This window comes from Astatotilapia calliptera, chromosome 14 (genome assembly GCF_964374335.1).
Source record: "Astatotilapia calliptera chromosome 14, fAstCal68.1, whole genome shotgun sequence".
Classification (NCBI taxonomy): Eukaryota; Metazoa; Chordata; class Actinopteri; order Cichliformes; family Cichlidae; genus Astatotilapia; species Astatotilapia calliptera.
In genome coordinates this window covers 16,937,291-16,954,351 of record NC_137435.1, presented here as the reverse complement: position 1 = coordinate 16,954,351, position 17,061 = coordinate 16,937,291, and the positions used below count along the sequence as shown (strand labels likewise).

The 17,061-nt window shown below is 39.8% G+C and overlaps 2 protein-coding genes and 1 non-coding gene across 6 annotated transcripts; all 3 read right to left on the bottom strand.

Moving 5' to 3' along the window:
* Positions 1 to 231: 231 nt before the first annotated feature.
* Positions 232 to 3,818, bottom strand: mrpl28 (mitochondrial ribosomal protein L28). 2 transcript variants are annotated; one of them, XM_026193457.2, is made up of 6 exons: positions 3,654 to 3,818; positions 2,904 to 3,209; positions 1,485 to 1,637; positions 1,269 to 1,403; positions 1,083 to 1,169; positions 232 to 657 (listed from the first exon to the last, which is right to left on the bottom strand). In XM_026193457.2, the coding sequence occupies exons 2-6, from the start codon at positions 3,186 to 3,188 to the stop codon at positions 562 to 564; spliced, it is 756 nt and encodes a 251-aa protein (XP_026049242.1). In that variant the 5' UTR covers positions 3,189 to 3,209; positions 3,654 to 3,818; the 3' UTR covers positions 232 to 561. The 2 variants fall into 2 exon arrangements, with proteins under 2 accessions (XP_026049242.1, XP_026049243.1); XM_026193458.2 differs by having other exon boundaries at positions 3,591 to 3,779.
* An 860-nt stretch (positions 3,819 to 4,678) lies between these two features.
* On the bottom strand, positions 4,679 to 4,765 carry trnastop-uca (transfer RNA opal suppressor (anticodon UCA)). The gene has a single exon. It is a non-coding gene; the product is annotated as a tRNA-Sec (tRNA).
* An 841-nt stretch (positions 4,766 to 5,606) lies between these two features.
* On the bottom strand, positions 5,607 to 14,788 carry LOC113037005 (uncharacterized). 3 transcript variants are annotated; one of them, XM_080289256.1, is made up of 6 exons: positions 14,767 to 14,788; positions 9,909 to 10,520; positions 8,757 to 9,038; positions 8,370 to 8,647; positions 6,517 to 6,704; positions 5,607 to 6,180 (listed from the first exon to the last, which is right to left on the bottom strand). In XM_080289256.1, the coding sequence occupies exons 2-6, from the start codon at positions 10,516 to 10,518 to the stop codon at positions 5,877 to 5,879; spliced, it is 1,662 nt and encodes a 553-aa protein (XP_080145382.1). In that variant the 5' UTR covers positions 10,519 to 10,520; positions 14,767 to 14,788; the 3' UTR covers positions 5,607 to 5,876. The 3 variants fall into 3 exon arrangements, with proteins under 3 accessions (XP_080145382.1, XP_026049482.1, XP_080145383.1); XM_026193697.2 differs by lacking the exon at positions 14,767 to 14,788 and adding an exon at positions 11,929 to 12,088; XM_080289257.1 differs by lacking the exons at positions 5,607 to 6,180; positions 6,517 to 6,704; positions 14,767 to 14,788 and adding exons at positions 7,582 to 7,957; positions 11,929 to 12,088.
* Between the last annotated feature and the right edge of the window lie 2,273 nt (positions 14,789 to 17,061).

The window sequence follows — 17,061 nt, the reverse complement described above, 5'->3', positions numbered from 1 at the left end:
CTCAAGACCCACTGTCACAGCCATGTCGATATCAGCACAGGTGGATGTATTTCAGTGTGGACAATGTACAGTGACATCTGTGGATAAGTAACACCTTAACACCATGTTAACTGAAGGAAAAGGTACATATAAACATATATTATATGGTTTGATAATTGTGTTTTCAAATTGAAGTTATTTAAAAAAGAAACTCATTAAATATTCTTTACAAAACAAACAAACAGAATCAAGTTTTAAGAGAAAAGGAATCTTTTATTTTCTATACATGTGCCTCATGTCAGAGCTGCTCAGGGAATATTTACACCATTGGAGGTTTTTCCCTTAATTCCTGAACTTCCTTATGCAAGGCTGTTAAATGCAAAGAGGAATAATCCATAAGTGAAATAGGATAAATAAGTATTAAACCAACATGGCTTAGTTTCTTCTGTCACTTTCACCTTTGCGCTCTTCTCGGTTGCATTCAGAAACAAGGATGTGGGGATTCAAACTCTCCACCAGATCCAGAGAAGCTTCACAGTTCAACCTAATAATTTTTTCCAGTTACACAAATGGTTCAAGATATCACTTCTTCTCTATGACGTGTGGCTCCAACAGTTTCTTCATGTGCAGCTCCTCCACCAGCTTATCCACACAGACCTTAAACAGAGGTTCAGGTTCCTGAAGGACAAGAATATAAAGACAACTAAACATGTTGGTCTCATGTGTAGGCCTTTCTTTTAATTTATTACTGCAACATAGATGAATAACTTAAAAATGTCAAAAAATGCTTCAAATGTAGCTTAAGAGAGATTTATCAAAAGATGTATCTCATGACCTTTAAATGTTACAGCTCATTTTAATATAAAACAAAGAATAACATTGTCAGCTTTCATCTCACATGGTCCTGGAAGCAACACTGTGGTTTTAATAGGAAAAACTAAGGGTTCAAATCCATCAGTAAAGAGGCCTGTGGATAAATAGGAAACAGTCTTCCTCCTGCAGGGTTTCCCTTTTCTCACAACCTTTTTCTGTAAATGTAATGTCACATACCGACACATAACTCACTCTAGACACACCAACTTAAAACTTAAATGACTCATTACTTTGTGCTCCAGCTGCCGCTGTTTCTCCACAGCCTCCTCCAGACTTAGACCAGCCCACTCTACCACTTCTTCTGGGATCTCAAACTGCTGCTCACAGAGAAAAAAGTGGGAGTATTATTTATTTATTTTTTCCTTTGATGACTTTACTCACCGGGTCCTCGGTTGACTCAGACATATTGGACATACCTTGTATTTCTCGTAAACTTTTTCTCGTTTAATGGGGTCATTAGGGTAAAGCTCTGTGTTTTTGCGTGCTAAACGAAGCAGCATTGCCCTCTTCAGGTCCATCCCCAGTTTGGAGTTGAGGTCCTCCTTTGGTGTCTACAACCAGTCATTAGTTAGAGACACATGGAAAACACAATAAGAAAAAGTTCGTGTTGAACCGGAGTAGTTTTCTCTTACTTTGAGGATATAATAGTCGAAGCCGTAAGCAGCATCGATGAGGTCCAGAGTGCGAGCTGTGACTGGGATGGTGAACATGTGGTCAAGGATCTCGCTGTAAAGTTCTCTCTTGAACACTTGTGGTTTCCAAGTTTTCCTCAGACGAGTGGACATCTAAACAAAGACAGTTTAGACAACTTTTAAACTATTTCAAAACACACACACGAAAAAATACATTTGAGTAAGTAAAACGAGCACTTTTTAAATTTTCTCAGGTTAAATAATAAATATATCACATAATATCACATGAGGTGGTTCACCACAAGTATTCTCATTGGCAATAGTCAAATATATCACTGAAAATAATCAGCTGCTTCTCCAATGAGTCTGTCATTATCAAATGACCTGTAGCTCCACTCTATTAAACTACTACTGCAAGACAGCAGCAGTCAGAGTTCATCCCGCAACTCGTGGAGAAAAACAAACTCCTCACAGACTTGCTCTTAAAGAAGAAATAGTGGTTCTGATCAAGACAAAAGCCTCGTGTGACCTGAAAGAGGAGCTGGCACATAAATCTGTCTCGGTATGACTCAAATAAGGAATTATTATCGTCATTATTATTATCATTATTTGTAAGGAGATGTTTCCTCTTTTGGTTCAGGTGGCGTTCTACTACAGAACTATGGTGAAGAGGCGCCTCACCTATTTTTCACATCATCTCTCACCTGTCAAACAGAGATATATGTGCAGGTGGAGGAGGTGGTTTGTAGGCTCACACGGGCCTGTGAGCGATTTAGTGATTTCCTTTTGAGGCAGAATTTTGAACTTTTTTCAGTTGTTTACACTTTCCCCAACCTTGCTTGGATCTGCTGGTTGTTGTATTTGTGGTGCTCCAAACCCATGTTGCCAACAAGGAAGCTGCAGAGTGTCCTCTATTGGACAAACTACAAAACATCAGCACTCATAATATAGCTGAAGGACATTTCTCCCATCATCTTTACTTTTCTGACTTTCATTTATCAGCTGTTATAAATCCTGATACTGATCATGTAGAATTTTTCTCTCAGATTAATAGATATAAACGCTGAACTTTCACAGCCAATAATACAGCAGGTGATGTTCTTCTTTAGCAATACAGCGCTTTGCCATTTTTACTAAGCAGCAGTAAAGCTTTTCATTTTCACCCAATTCATATTTTCAAGATCACTTTACTTTTGTGAATGGTTCTCTGTAAAGACACAATGGCTTGATGCAAATCAAATGGAGCAAACTCAGGAATACAACTTCTAATGCTCTGTTCTTCAGAAGCTGCCCCCTGCTTTCATACAAGCATTTTATATAATATAATATTCTTATAGGAAATTATCAAAAGAGGAAATCAAAAGAACACAACAGCAGCACGAAAAAGACAAAAAAAAACCTATTCTTCTACAGACTAACTTTGTCATTGTTGGCATATCTGTAGCCCGATATCCAGCCCTCTCCTCCCCACAGGCCGTCCTGGGACTCTGGAGGGTAGTAGATTGGGACTGGGACATCCTGCACCCGTTCCTTCAGCCCCGTGTTGGGGTTGGCTCGGTACTGGACTCCTAGAGGCCTCCAGTGGACAGGTGTGGGTTCCTTCTGTTCAAGTGACTTGAGGTAGTGCTTCGGGAGACGAGCATAGATGCCCTGTTTCATTTTAAGGGCCTCCCACACTTTAGGGGAGTACTTCAGAAGAGGCATTTTTGCTTTTGACAGTCAAATCTGCAACACAGAGGGATGAAAGAACAAAACTTAGTGTTGCTTGTATTGACCAATCAAAAAAATCAACAGTGTTCCAGTGTTTGCAGGTGTTACAGCTTTAATACATACAGAAAATATTCTGGTGCAGAAATAAAAGAGGAAAAACTTCCTGATTTTTCTGTGACAGGTTGCATTCTTAAAACAATGAAGCGAGAACTGCGATGAAGACTCAGAAAGTATTTTTTTTTCAGTTCCCAGAAATGCCTTATGTAATTACAAGCTGAACATTTTTCTGAATCGTTTATTTCTTTTGATAAATAACTACTGGGATACAGAAACAGAATAAGTTTGATGATATTAGCTGATCGTTAACCAATGCAGGCCAACAACACAGGTACACACCGGCTTATTTAATGAAACAAGCCCTCCATAAGTGTCTGTACCAGCACCATTAAAAGGTCTCACCGCGTAATTAGAAAAAGCAACGCCGTCAAACAACAATGGAGATTTTAATCCACGTTTTCTCAACATCAAGCCAGCAAGGGCATCGTGAATCCTCCGCTACTGGCCGCAACTTCCGCGAAGAGCAAACAGCGTCACATATGATTGGCCGAGAGAAGACGTCACTCTGTCGCTTTTTCCGGGCAAACCGGATGTGCACCCACGGGCAGAAAATAAAAATGTACTTTAGACCAGAACAAACGAAAGACGCGTTCTTGTAAAATACTCAACATATATATAAACGTGTTATGTTTGTGTTTCTTTCATCTTTTTGCATCAAAAGCTTCCTTTAAGAATCTAAGCGCTGTGTTTTGTTCATTATTCGGTAGAAGTATTCTTAAAATCCTTCATTACTTATAAGCAGCATTACACTTAATAAATGTACAAGAAATCTGTTTTTTAAACCCTAACGTCAAGGTGTTTTTGTCTTTTAGTCAGTTAATCAGACTTCATTGCACACTTAGCGTGCAGATAAATAGAATGAATTACTGGAGAGAGAAGCTTAAAGAAGAAAAGAAATCCTTAAAGAGAACCTAAATCAGTAGTAGAAGAGATTCAACAAGAGACGATAATCTCTCCATAGCAGGGATTGTAGTTCATTGAACTCTGCAGGAAGTTTACTTAAAAAGAAATAAAAATATATAAACAATCTTTTTTTTTCTTTTTTTTTACATATATGTGTTTTAACAGTTGCAGATGTGTCTATCTGTCACAAGACGGAGTGGAGACGGTGTACAGGTAGGGCTTTGTTTGTGAAACCCTTCTGTTTAAAGTGCTCATGGTTTGGAGGACCATTACCATCTCCTGCATTGAAGAGTTCAGATATTATTTTGATACTGATATATAGGAGTCCGTAAACGTGAACTTTTATTTTGGAGAGCAATGACGAAGGTTGACAGGAAGTGGCACAATGCGTTTTTAAGTGTTTATACAACACAAATCATTAATCGCTCAATTAATCATCATTTCAAAACTGTTCTTCGCCGTTACGCCCGAAAGGTGGAATTGAACCACTCTGCCGCTAAGCAGCTACAGGTTTGAAGCCTGCACCCCGGACCACCGAGGCTCATCCGGGCACTTACTGACATCCTCTTTACGCGTATAAATACCCCATACCTTTAATACTCATCTGACTCACGGTGCTACATACAGTGACTGTTTTAAGCGTGCTTTAATCAAAGATAGGTCACAAAAACGACCGTCTACTGTAAGACAGATAATCTAATCTTTCTTGTGCGAATAAATCACTGAAGAAAAGACATGTAATCAAGTCTGCGCTGTTATGCAAAGCAGACGTGCTTTGATTGGCTGTCTGAAAATATAAAGGAGGAGACACGGATTTCTCAAAGGTAAGCTGCATCATCACCGCTACAACAGAATCCAAACAGCCGACCGCTGATTATGGCTGTATTGCCTTTGGGTGTGTTGTGCTGAATAGAAATATTATTATATAGCATTCAAATTATAAATAAAAGACTAAAAATGAGAAATGCATAAAGCCTATTGATCAGATGATGTAAAGCGGTTTTAACAGCTGTAAACGGTTTTTAGAGGCATCTCAGGCACATCTCACACATAGCTGAACTCACCTCCTGCTCTTCTCTTCTTGCTTCATGGGACTTTGACTTAAACACAAGATATTTTTCAAGATCACAAAGATGTTTAGCAGGGATAAGAAGGACTCACATGGTTTACACTTACAGGAAATTTACCCATAAATGTTTGTTATTGTATTTTAGATTAACTCCAACTTTTCCACACAGTATCAAACTCGTGTAATGTTGCAAATATAGCATTTCACGATGAGTTATAGCTGTAGCCAAATTTTAATCGTAGAATGATATTTGGAGTGAACAATCTGGAGCAGTGAATCATTTTTATTACTTCTTACTCCTGTTTTAAAAAAAACAGAACATATTAGAATGAAGATTTGTTTTATTGTACAACTTGGAAACACTAACAGAGTTTTCAGGCACAAGTATGGCGACATAGGGGATTACAAAAAAAATCGAAACCATTTTACTACACACTGCATAAAATTTCTTGGAGTAGCACCACAAAACTCGAGACTGATATTGAGCTTATTCGGGTCATTTTATTTCCTCACATTTCACCATCTTCCCCTCTCCGTCATGAAATGAATGTGATGATTAATTTCTTTCCTCCGTGGTTATTCTTTGGTTATTGTCAGAGAAAAGTGTTCTCAATGATCAAAGTCTGAGGCTCTTCCTTTGTTTCTCCACTCGGTGGCGCCAGGAGGCTCTGGATCGCCTCCTCTGGAGGAGAACAGCACATACTCCTGGCACAGGCCTTTCCGCAGGAAAGACTGCACGCCAGGGGAGGTGGTGGTGAGGGGTCCTCTCTGTGGATAACAGGAGAAGCTCCGTCCTCGCTGCCTAACGAGGTGGAATCAAACTCTGGTTGAACAGTGCAGCAGCTCACACCTGCACTTCGCAGCACTTTAGTGACTCCAGACATCATTTCAGCACACCTGCATACATGTGAAATGAACCTGCATCAATAAAATGTCGCATTTTGAATTTAGACAGATCATATTTATGATAGCCACTCAGCAGTGACAGTTAAAGTGAGACTGGTGGTCACATTTTGACCACCATGTTATTATTCTTTGACTCTATTAGAGTAACCTTGCATTATGCAAAGTTAGAAAAGGATCCTTATTTAACATAGAATGGAAATAGAATGCTAGAATAAAAACGTTTAGTTAGATATGTGCACAACAGCTCCTCTTTAAGTACATTCCCAACTAAATACTCAGTGCTGACTGTCAGAACACCACCGAAGAACAGAAACCTATTCGTCTCACCTGTGTGCTGGAAATCCCGTGTAGCAGTGCAGATGAACAGAGGCCACAATGAGGGATTCAGTTAACTGCCAGACGTGGAGGTCGTGCACAGCCTGCACTCCAGGCAAGCATGCAATCCTCCGCCCAAGATCAGTAACGCAAATATGTGGTGGTGTGGCCTGTTGTAGCAGCAGCCCATACCTGTACAACTACAGAGGGAAGCAAGAGTGAAAACAGAGGCCTGTACTACGAAACACACTTTGGAAGTGCCAGAAAGTGATTGGCAGCATTTGAAGTGTTGTCAGAGAATATGGAAAAGGGAAATAGCTGCAAACCTATAATATTATTATATATATCATATATAACCTTATTGTAAATCCTGTGGACTGCCCTCTATCAAAATATATATACATACATGTATATATATTCATACATATACATGGATATGGCACATAAAGAAAATGGATACAAATGTCAATAATAGACATTCAGTCAGACTTTTGCACAGAGAACTAGGATGGTCTAAAGTTTGTTTTTGTTTATTTGTGTTTGTTTTTTCACAAAAAAAGCACCTAAAGTGGAGTTTTTTCTGATGAAAAGCAGTAAAGAAAAATCAGTAAAACTGAAAATCAATAAAGACTCTTAGATACAAATGTAGTTTTTTTCCCCTGTTGGCTGCAACCAATTTTATTGTTCTATAAACCAGAATATCTGACTCTCAAACAGAGCAACTATTTGCGTCTGCTGACCTTATATCGAATTTATTAAGCCTACATTTGAATTATGTTTTTATATCTATTCCTGACTTGCTTGCAGACATTTAAACCACCAATTTAATGTGAAAAACTGTATTTTACACATTAATTTATTCAAATACTTGATTTTAATCCACCAGAATCTCTTGTCCATAACTGCATTATTTCCTTCCTGACTTCAAATTGGCTAAAACTTACTAATGCACTAAGTCTATACCTGTCTTACTTACCAAAGTGCTTAAAGCACAAGCATATTCTAACTGTACTTTTAATAATAAACTACTGTACACTGCTTTTCCTCTCACACACTCTCATAGTGTGGATTTACAGTTGTGTTGTTTTCAGTCCGCATTACGTGTTTAACCTCTTCATAGTTTTCCTGCAATATAATTTTATTTGTAAAATCAGTTGCTCTGCTGCCAGTTAACTAAGTAGATTATAGAAAGATACTCTGCTTGAGATGAACTCATCTGTCATGCCAGCTCTGTTCTAGGATGCCCTCTGGACCCAGTGGAGGTGGTGAGTGACAGGAGAACGGCGGCTAAGCTGTCATCCCTGTTGGACAACGTCTCCCACCCCATGCAGCAGACTGTGACAGCACTGAGCAGCTCCTTCAGTGGGAGACTGCGGCACCCACGGTGTGGGACGGAGAGATTTCGCAGGTCTTTCCTCCCCACTGCTGTCAGACTCCACAACAAAGACTTTAACTGAACAAACACACACATCCACACATGTGCAATAACACTAAGTGCAATAATCTTTTCTGGCATCGTTGTATTTTTACTCAGTTGTATATAGCATTTGTATTCTATTTTTATCTTATTGTATATTTTTATTCTATTTTATTCTACTGTATATAGTATATTATTTTATTCTATTCTGTACAGTTGTGTACTGTATTTATTCTTATTGTATTCTAATTTTTGCGTCATAACTTTTGCACTGTCCACTTCCTGCTGTGACAAAACAAATTTCCCACGTGTGGGACTAATAAAGGTTATCTTATCTTATCTTATCTTATCTATTCTGGATGCAGACTAGAGGCCTGTCTCCAGACCTTTCAAATGATTACAACTTTAAGTGTGTAGTTTAGCATGACATAAACACACAGAGCGTGACCTGCGGTGCAGAGGTGGCAATCAGCGTAATGACAGCCAGCAGAGAGAGGCCAGGATCCAGGTAAACCAGGAGGCAGCAGGCACCAGAGCTGTCGATGACCTCCGGGAGGATCAGTAGCATCACCAGACTGTTGATCAGGCCCAGAAGAGACGTAAAAACTCCCTGAGTGACAAAGATCAATGACAGGAGTCTGATGGGCCAGCGGTTGGTTGGAACCGGATTCTCAGTATGAGGTAATGACTTGCAGACGTCAGAGGTTTTAGACGCATTTTGACTCTCTGAAATAAGAGAAAAGAGCAAAACACATGCTTTGAAACTGTTGTTTGGGCTAAAACACAGGAACCTGAACAGAAAAAAAGTGGACAGTCTACAGAGCTGAAGTGTTACCATGATGTCCCGTGCAGGTGTTGTGTTCAGGATTCTCTGTGAAATCACTCTGACCCTTACAAGCCTTCGAATCTTCAGCACTGCTCGCTACTTTAAATCCAGGCGGGTGAACTTCTGGCTGTTGTTGCTGACTTTGGGCGTCAGTGTCAGGGATGCTGGAGGTTACCGGATTGCAGAGGACGAGCGCCTTGCTGTGGAGCATATCGTGCATAGCAGACTCAACTTTTGATACACTCGTGTCTTCGAATTCCTCTTGGCCCATGGATTGCTCCTCAGCCAGGACTGTGGGAGTGGAACACAGGAATGAAAAGCAAACATGGACACCATTTGATCTTCCTTACAGCTGAATATACACTGCATAGCTACATTAGAGTACATAGCTAATAATCCATTCCCAACGTCTACATGCACTTGGCCTAATCTAGCCATTAAAAAAAAGCTTTCTACTCTTCTATAAATTGATAATTATTTTTGAAAATCAACTATTGTGGCAGCCTTACCAAGATGTTACAAATACAACTAATTCTAGCAACCAAGGGTGCACCAATATATCTCTTTATCTGCTGAAGTAAAGTGAAATGTGTTGTAATCTACTGTGTCATTTGTAAGCAGCCACATTTAGTGTGAATGGGAACTTAGCCATGTCCAACCCCTTATTTCTTCATCATTTTAAGCCAATACATGCTGGCTGTAGCTTTATGTTTATTATACCGTCTAATCATTTCATTCCTCTTGTGTGATTCTCATTCTAGAAGTCTACTGAAGTATCTTTGCATGATTCACAGATCAAAATAATCTTTATTCCTCTTATATTGAAACTTGGCAGCAGCTCAGTTCATCTTCTGCATGAAACAAGCTGTTTTAGCTCTTTAATGCTTTAATACCTTTAAATCAGCAGCAAGTAGGCAGGGCGTCTGTGCTTGCAGCAGAGTACAGATATTAATATGTATGTGAGTGTAAAATATATAAGAAAAGAATATAAGAAAAAACAAGAGTGACTAAAAAAACAGATCTCAGGTCTGCGGTTTGAAGCTGTAAATCTGCAGGATTGGATCAATGCTTACCATCCCTGATGGTACAATGAGCCGAAGAGTTGTGTGCAGGTAAATAAATTAGCCCTTTACCTTCTTTCATTATTTTTTTGTGTGTTACCTTTTTGGTTAACTAGTAGGTGAGATCCAGTCTCTTCCTCGCCCACCCCGGTCTTCTTATGTCGCAGAAGATCACAGCTCAGCCCGAACACAAGCATCTTATAGAGCGTGCTGACTACTCCAACCACCACAAGCAGCTGGGGTTGATGCACTGGGTGTGGCTTCAGGAAAAAGTGGATAATTTCCATGGAGTATGAAATACATAAGGAGACCAGTAGGAGGGTAGAAATGAAAACCCTCACAACCTGAACCCTGCTGTTGTGGTAAGACAGACCGCAGTTTAGAGCTGCAGGGGAAATCTTTGGGGAGAAGGGCTGATGAGGGTTGACCACTGATGGTGTCTCATGGTTAGGCTGAGCAGTGACTGTCTGGCTACCAGCTGGAGGTTCAATGGAGGAAGCATGTGGAGAAGTAGAGGGCTCCAAAGCGGAGAGCGATGTTTTAATTGTGCTTGCAGTCTGAGGAAGAGGAAGAGCCAGGTGCATGAGGATGAAGAGCGTGTGGAAACCATCCACCAGGGTGATGAGAGACTTACACAGCTGACTGATGGCGATCTCGCACATCAGCAGCAGAATGGTCACTCCCAGCATGGACCAGTGTAACACCCGCATTCCTGCAATTAAGAGTACAGAAACATTCAAAACACTCAGAATCTGAGACCCCACTGTTTGCACTGAGGTCTAACATGAAGGGCGACAGTCACATAACACATGAACAGGTGACTATAACCACATGTTCTGGCATAATAATAAATAATAAGTGATGACCATTTATAGCTCAATCTAAGTGGAGATGTTTGTTGAAAAAACAGCATGTTAGCACTAACACCTGATACCAGCTACCAAGCACGGTGGTGGGAGTGTAAGGATTTGGATTTGTTTTGCAGCCACAGGGCCTGTGCACCTTGCAGCCATGCAACATGAACTCTTCTGTATGCAAAAATATCTTACAGTCAAATCTGAGGCCATCTGTCCGACAGCTAAAGCTCGGCTGAAATGGGATCATGCAACGGGACAGTGATCCTAAGCTAAGCAGGAAATCTACAACAGAATGCCAAAAGAGCCAAGGTGTTGTAATGACCAGGTCAAAGTCAGAACCTCATCTGACTGAAAGGCTGTGGTAAGACTTTCAAGGGAGCCCACAAATCTCAGCGAACTGAAGCAAATAATGTGAGAGGATAAAGTCACAGGGATGAGATGTATGTACTTTCTCACAGGCCTAGATAGAGTCTTTTGAAAAACTTCTTTCTTAACAACATGTATGCAAACCATTTATGCATCCAATGGTTGAATGTGTTATTATTTTAAAGTCAAGAAAAAAAGGAGTGAGAGAGTGAAATTCATAAAAAAAATAATAACTTCAATAACTATTGAAATCCATCCATTCACTGATTTTCTCAACTGCTGATCCAGTTGAGGGCCATGGGAGAGCTGGAGCATATTTTTCAGCTATCATAGAGCAACAGGCAGGTTACACCCTGGAGAGTTCATCATCCACCGCAGGAGCTACAAACGGGTCAAATGTTTCACAAAAATGAACATTTCAGAGTTAAGAGCTGAATTCTATCCCTGAAGTCAGATTAAGTTTTGTCCTTGCCTGAAGAAACAAACTCAAAGAGCTACACTTTGTGTTGTGATGTTGCAAAAGCATCTGTTACACTCAAGGTCAGGATGTCAGCTGCATGAGCCCATACAATTCACACAATTCACCACATGCCTCTGTGCCGTCTGGTGCACTCATGACTTCTCAGCATACGCGCACTGATGATTGAATAAGTAGAACTCTTATACATGAAATGAAGCATTGCACCTTTTGAGGGCTTTTTGTTTGGTACTTTAAAAGTCATTTAAAGCCTTTTATTACTCTCGCGATTAAAATCTTGAGCTAAAGACGACTTTTTTTTTTTATAATTGCAGCAGTCTTGGTTTCAGAGAAACAACTTTTCAAACAAGAACACGTTTCAATCATGAAACCTACGACCAACTTTCCACAGCATGTCATATATTCTTAAGTTCATTTACCCCAGAAAAATGGATGTCCCTCAGCCGGCACTAAAAGGTAAGTTGGACTCCTGGATGTGATCCGTGCAGCTGAAGCTGAAAAGTGTCATTCATGGTGCTCACCATCTCTCACTCTCTCTGTCCCACCACACTCCTCCTCTGCTGTAATCACAGTCATGTGAGCAGGGGAGGGTGTGGGTGGGATCATCCCTCGTTGGTGGGAGAAAATACGTTGAAAATACGTTCACACGGCCCACCCACTCTTCAGATACCCTCCAAGCAGATCAAGTGAAGCTTATTTGCACTAATTAAACCCTGATTGTGTTGTCAGGATTATATAATGCCATCATGAGGTGAGACCTTCTCAGCTCTGCCTTAAACTATTTAGGATACTGGCATCCAGTCAATATTATAGCTCCATTACCAATGGACTTGCTGCCTTCAGCTGGCCTGTCTAATTATAGTGGGAATCAGGGTATAACACTCTATTATAATTTGGAATAAACTAAATACTAAACACTCTCTAAGCCCCCTACTGGTAATAAAATGTTCATTCAGATATTCATTCAAGTATTTGCAGTATATGTACTGATTATTTCATCGTCTATTTCTTGAAATATTTATCAAAGGAGGCAGAAATATCATATTTACTGGGATTCGCATATTCTTATATTTATTCTATATATTCATACATACGATCTACAGCACATTTGTGGGGAGAAACGTTCATGCTTCGATGTCAAATCTAAGCTCATGTGAGGCTGTATGTTTGCCAGCTCAGTTTGTCAATGGGCCAAAATTTGATGAGTGAATTCCTAATGCTTTGTTCCACAGGCAGAAGGGTCAACAAAAAGTCAATGTTCAGATCACACATAAGAGTTTTCTCCATAAGAAGGCGAGTACTTTAGTGTATTTGCAGTAATTTAAGTTTAATCAAGAATCATTTTAAAATCTTTCCTTTTAAAAAAAAAAAAATTCCTTAGCCCCTGTGAGCTCGGTGGATGTGCTGCACCCTCTCTGTCCCCCTCTCGTGATCCTACTATGACGCTGCAGTCCCATCGGCCCCTGCTCCTTAGTGTCAGCGTGAGGGGGGTTGTTTCAGTCCACTGGACTGTGGATCAACAGGCCAGATAGGGGCTGACACCACAGATAAATCCCTACTGTTTCACCAGCATGCCAGCACATTCCTGAGGCACAGCTAAACCCAAGGAAAGACCCAGCGAGGAAGCATTTGATCACTTGTCGCTGTCCCGAAACAGAAAGAGGGAGCCATAAAGTTTGAAATATGGCCTGTTATACCAATTTCCCCCACCTCTGTTTTTTTTTTATTCTGGGACTGTGAATCAGTGAATCAAAGCTTAAAATCTTTACACTGACCCTGCAGCCCCTCTAGAGGTTTTATCTCTTCCAGCAATCTAAAAATAAAACTCTGACACACATTTGTATATAATTGCTTAAACATCAAAGAGTCATCAAGCAACCCCAAAGGACATGCCGTTCTTTAAAACACCTGTGCCTGTCTGGGTCTAAATGATTAATTATTCATTTCTGGTTGAGTTCATGTTAGTGGTGGGGAAACATGGTTAGGTTGTATTTTTTCTTCTTCACAGAGGGTTGGCATCCTACTTAAGAAAGGATAAGGCACCCTTGTTAACTATCTCACATTAACAGTTAATCGAGATCACATTAGTCATTTTAAATATGCTCAATAGCATTTCTGCACTCTGTGACTTTCTTTTGGCCCTCCTTCTCGGGCCTGTTGCCTGAGAAAATCCAAGGCTGTCCCATAAGTCTTTTGATTTTTCGAGATAGTTGTACATAACTAAATGTGATGGCTAAAAAGACAACAAAAAAAGCCACCTTTAGCCTATGTGCAGCAATTACATGCTCACTAAATAAAATAGTCTGGATGGCAACTAAAATGCTTCAGTTGGGAATGTTAAAGGAAATGTTTTAGTATTAGATCCAGTTCAGCTAGTTTTGGTTTAGCTTTAGCTCAAAGCTCACAACAAACTCCATAGATGCCAGCTAAAACAATAAGCTTGTTCAAACATACAGATTCAAGAATTAATACATTTCAGTGGTGAACTTGGTATAATTATCAGATCAAACTGCATCTTATTTATTGATGAAAAATAAATATTTAGGTATCATTGGTATCATAGCCAGTACAATATGTTGTTTTTAGAGGTGTTTAGGTGATATCTGAGAGTTCATTGGATATAATACAAATACTGTGCTAGTATAAACATATATCCATGAAAACTACATCCAGCTTTTTCTGAGGTGGTCTTGACCAAAGAAATTCCTCTCATCTGCCAACTTAGACTAAATAAACAAATCAAATCCTGGATGGATGCCAACAGGAGGAAACCAAAAACGGAGATGCACTCTTGAAATCACACTTCATTTTAATATTGATTAAGAGAACACTGAAAGAAAGGGGAAGCTCACTGATCTGGCCCACTTAATATTAAAGTGAGCCATATGAGGCCCTCGATGTAAAAAGAATTTGACAACAAGACTAAGCACAGTAAGAATCCAAATAACACAGATGAGCTCTGTGTGATAGACAAATTTTGATCAAAGAATTACATAAAGAATTTTAACATCACGACCCTACGATATATAGCTGACACTCAGAAAATTATTCATGCTTTTATTTCCTCTTAGTTCGATTTCGGTAAAGGCCTTGTATGTCAGAAAAAAAGTCATAGCTTCCAAGTGAGCAGCTGCTGTCTCAAGAATTTAGCTCTGTTTAATCCAGCGTCCCTGTGTGCACATGAAAAGCAATTTCCTTTGAATCGTTCTTCACTAGAAGAAAATCTGTGTCCAGTTAATATTTATTAAACCACATACCTGGTCCTGCTCCTTGCTGTGGGCAGTTATCAGCTTTTTCTACTTGAGGAAATTAAACGTCGGTGGAGAGATTCAAGAAAACTTCACACTGATGAACTTTTCAGCCATCTGCCCCGAGGTCCACAATCACATGCCTCGTACCAGCGTGGAGATAAACAAGCCTCAGGTGCTTTTCGAGCCATATGATAAGTCACAAAAGAAGAAAACGCAGGAGGCCAACAGAACATTAGGAATGTTTTATTTCAACGAGAATTTCCCCACGGATGCAACAAAACCAAAACTCTGTGCAGCAACAGTGTCACACAGTTTGTGTCCCGAGATGTAAGAGTCCAGACTGAGAAGAAAATCCTCCAAATCTACACCGAACGTGATTACACTACACTGACTGCAGGGCAGGTTTGGGTGGGTGATTACAGGCACTGATGACAGGAAGGACGTTTTGTGGCATCACAGATAACTGTTGCAATCGGTGAACACAGAAGAAAACTGAAGATTGAATGAATGTAGGCCTGTGGTTCCAAACTTGAGGGCTAACATTAAAATATATTTCTTTTCTTCTTAAATAATCGAGTAGTTTGGTGTCTGGCCTCTGGAAAATGACATAATTAAAAATGAATTAATAATAACAAACCAGCTGAGTGGTCAGAGCATCGCCCCTTACAGCAGTTGAAGTAAAGGAAAGATCACAGTTTCTGTTTACAACTGTAAAAGTTTACAAACATGAAAAACAAAAAAATAGTGATTCAAAATGCAAAGATGAGCCATTTCTGGTACTTTCTTCAGCATTTCAGGATTCATAATGTAACTTTGAAAACAAAAAACAAAGAAACTCTGTGACATTTACTTGAAACTTGCACCACTTTGGGGCCTCTTCTCAATTTTCTCTCATTCTTATATAATTGGGCGGGGTGGATTTGTGTGGTCAAGAATTTGTATAGTAAAACATACAGAGCAGAGCTCCCATCGCTCTCCACACCTTCACTCCAGGACAGCCTACTACACCCTAGAGGGATGAGTCGGTTCACACTGGGGAATAGTTTCAGGAGAGGGAAGTGTTTCTCCTGGAATCTCTGTGGTGTTCTAATAATAACGCCATGACTTCTTTTTGTTTTATACTTAATTTCAAAGGCATGAAATAGAAATGACCATAGGACAGGAGGGAGAGAGAAACAAGGATCTTAAGGAACAAAAGAAGGTAGCTAAAACATGCTTTTCTCCTTTTTCTGAAGCCAACTTTAAATTTAAAGGCTGTGAAACCCTGGTGCAGAGAAATGGGACACTTGTTTATTTTCCATCAGCCTGCTATGAAATTTGACTGACGATAAATCCAAACGAGTCCCCTGGTGCCAGTTGGTAAATGCTAGGAAACAGCCTCATTATTCACAAAATGAAACATGCAAATATTTAGCAAAGAATAAAAATAAATGAATAAATGTTGAACAGGTGGACAGAGTATAAAGATTTTCACACTTATTGTCTTCATGGAGTTTTTGTAATGCTACTTTTAGCAACTTCCTTACTGACAATCGGTCACCACAGCAGGCAGCACGTTTGATTTGATAGATTTATTTATGTAGGTGCCAGGTGCACTTCTTGACATCACCACAGAGGGATTTGTATCTCCTCCCCAGGATCCTTCTCCATTGTGAAGCGAATGAATAAACCACTGCAGTATTGAGCCACCAGAAATACAACGATAAAGTCAGCTTTCAAAAAACACCTTAATTTCAAATCTTTTCTTACGATTGAGATAATATGTGAAGACCTGAAACTAACAGTATACTCTCATTACATCAGCCAAACATGTCCTATAAAGAGTAAAATGCATGGATGTGTCAGTGCGTTTGGTCACACAGTATTTTAGTCCTGGTCAAGTTCTTAACATGGGGATCTTTGCTCAATAAGTTGCTATGGTCTACTGTAAAATTGTCTTATCTGAAAACAAATAAATTAAGCATCCAAAGCAAAAAGCAGAGGACTGTCTTAAGATCTTTCATTTTTGGAGCGTCTTCAGGTTGGGTATCACTGGTCTAAAGTGACTCAAATGTAGAGATGTCTCATGTATAAGTCCGATTTCTCTTAGTTGGAGCAAAAGGTGTGTGTGTGTGTGTGTGTGTGTGTGTGTGTGTGTGTGTTGGTGGTTGTTAATCAGAATTTGAGAACAGCCTGACAAGCTTGAAAAGTGTGCATGCAACTTGAAACTATGTGTAAAAAACAAAAACCACATTAATGACACAGCATCCGACGTTCAAGTAACATCGTTATCAGTGACAGGCTTTGGTTTAACGTGCCTGC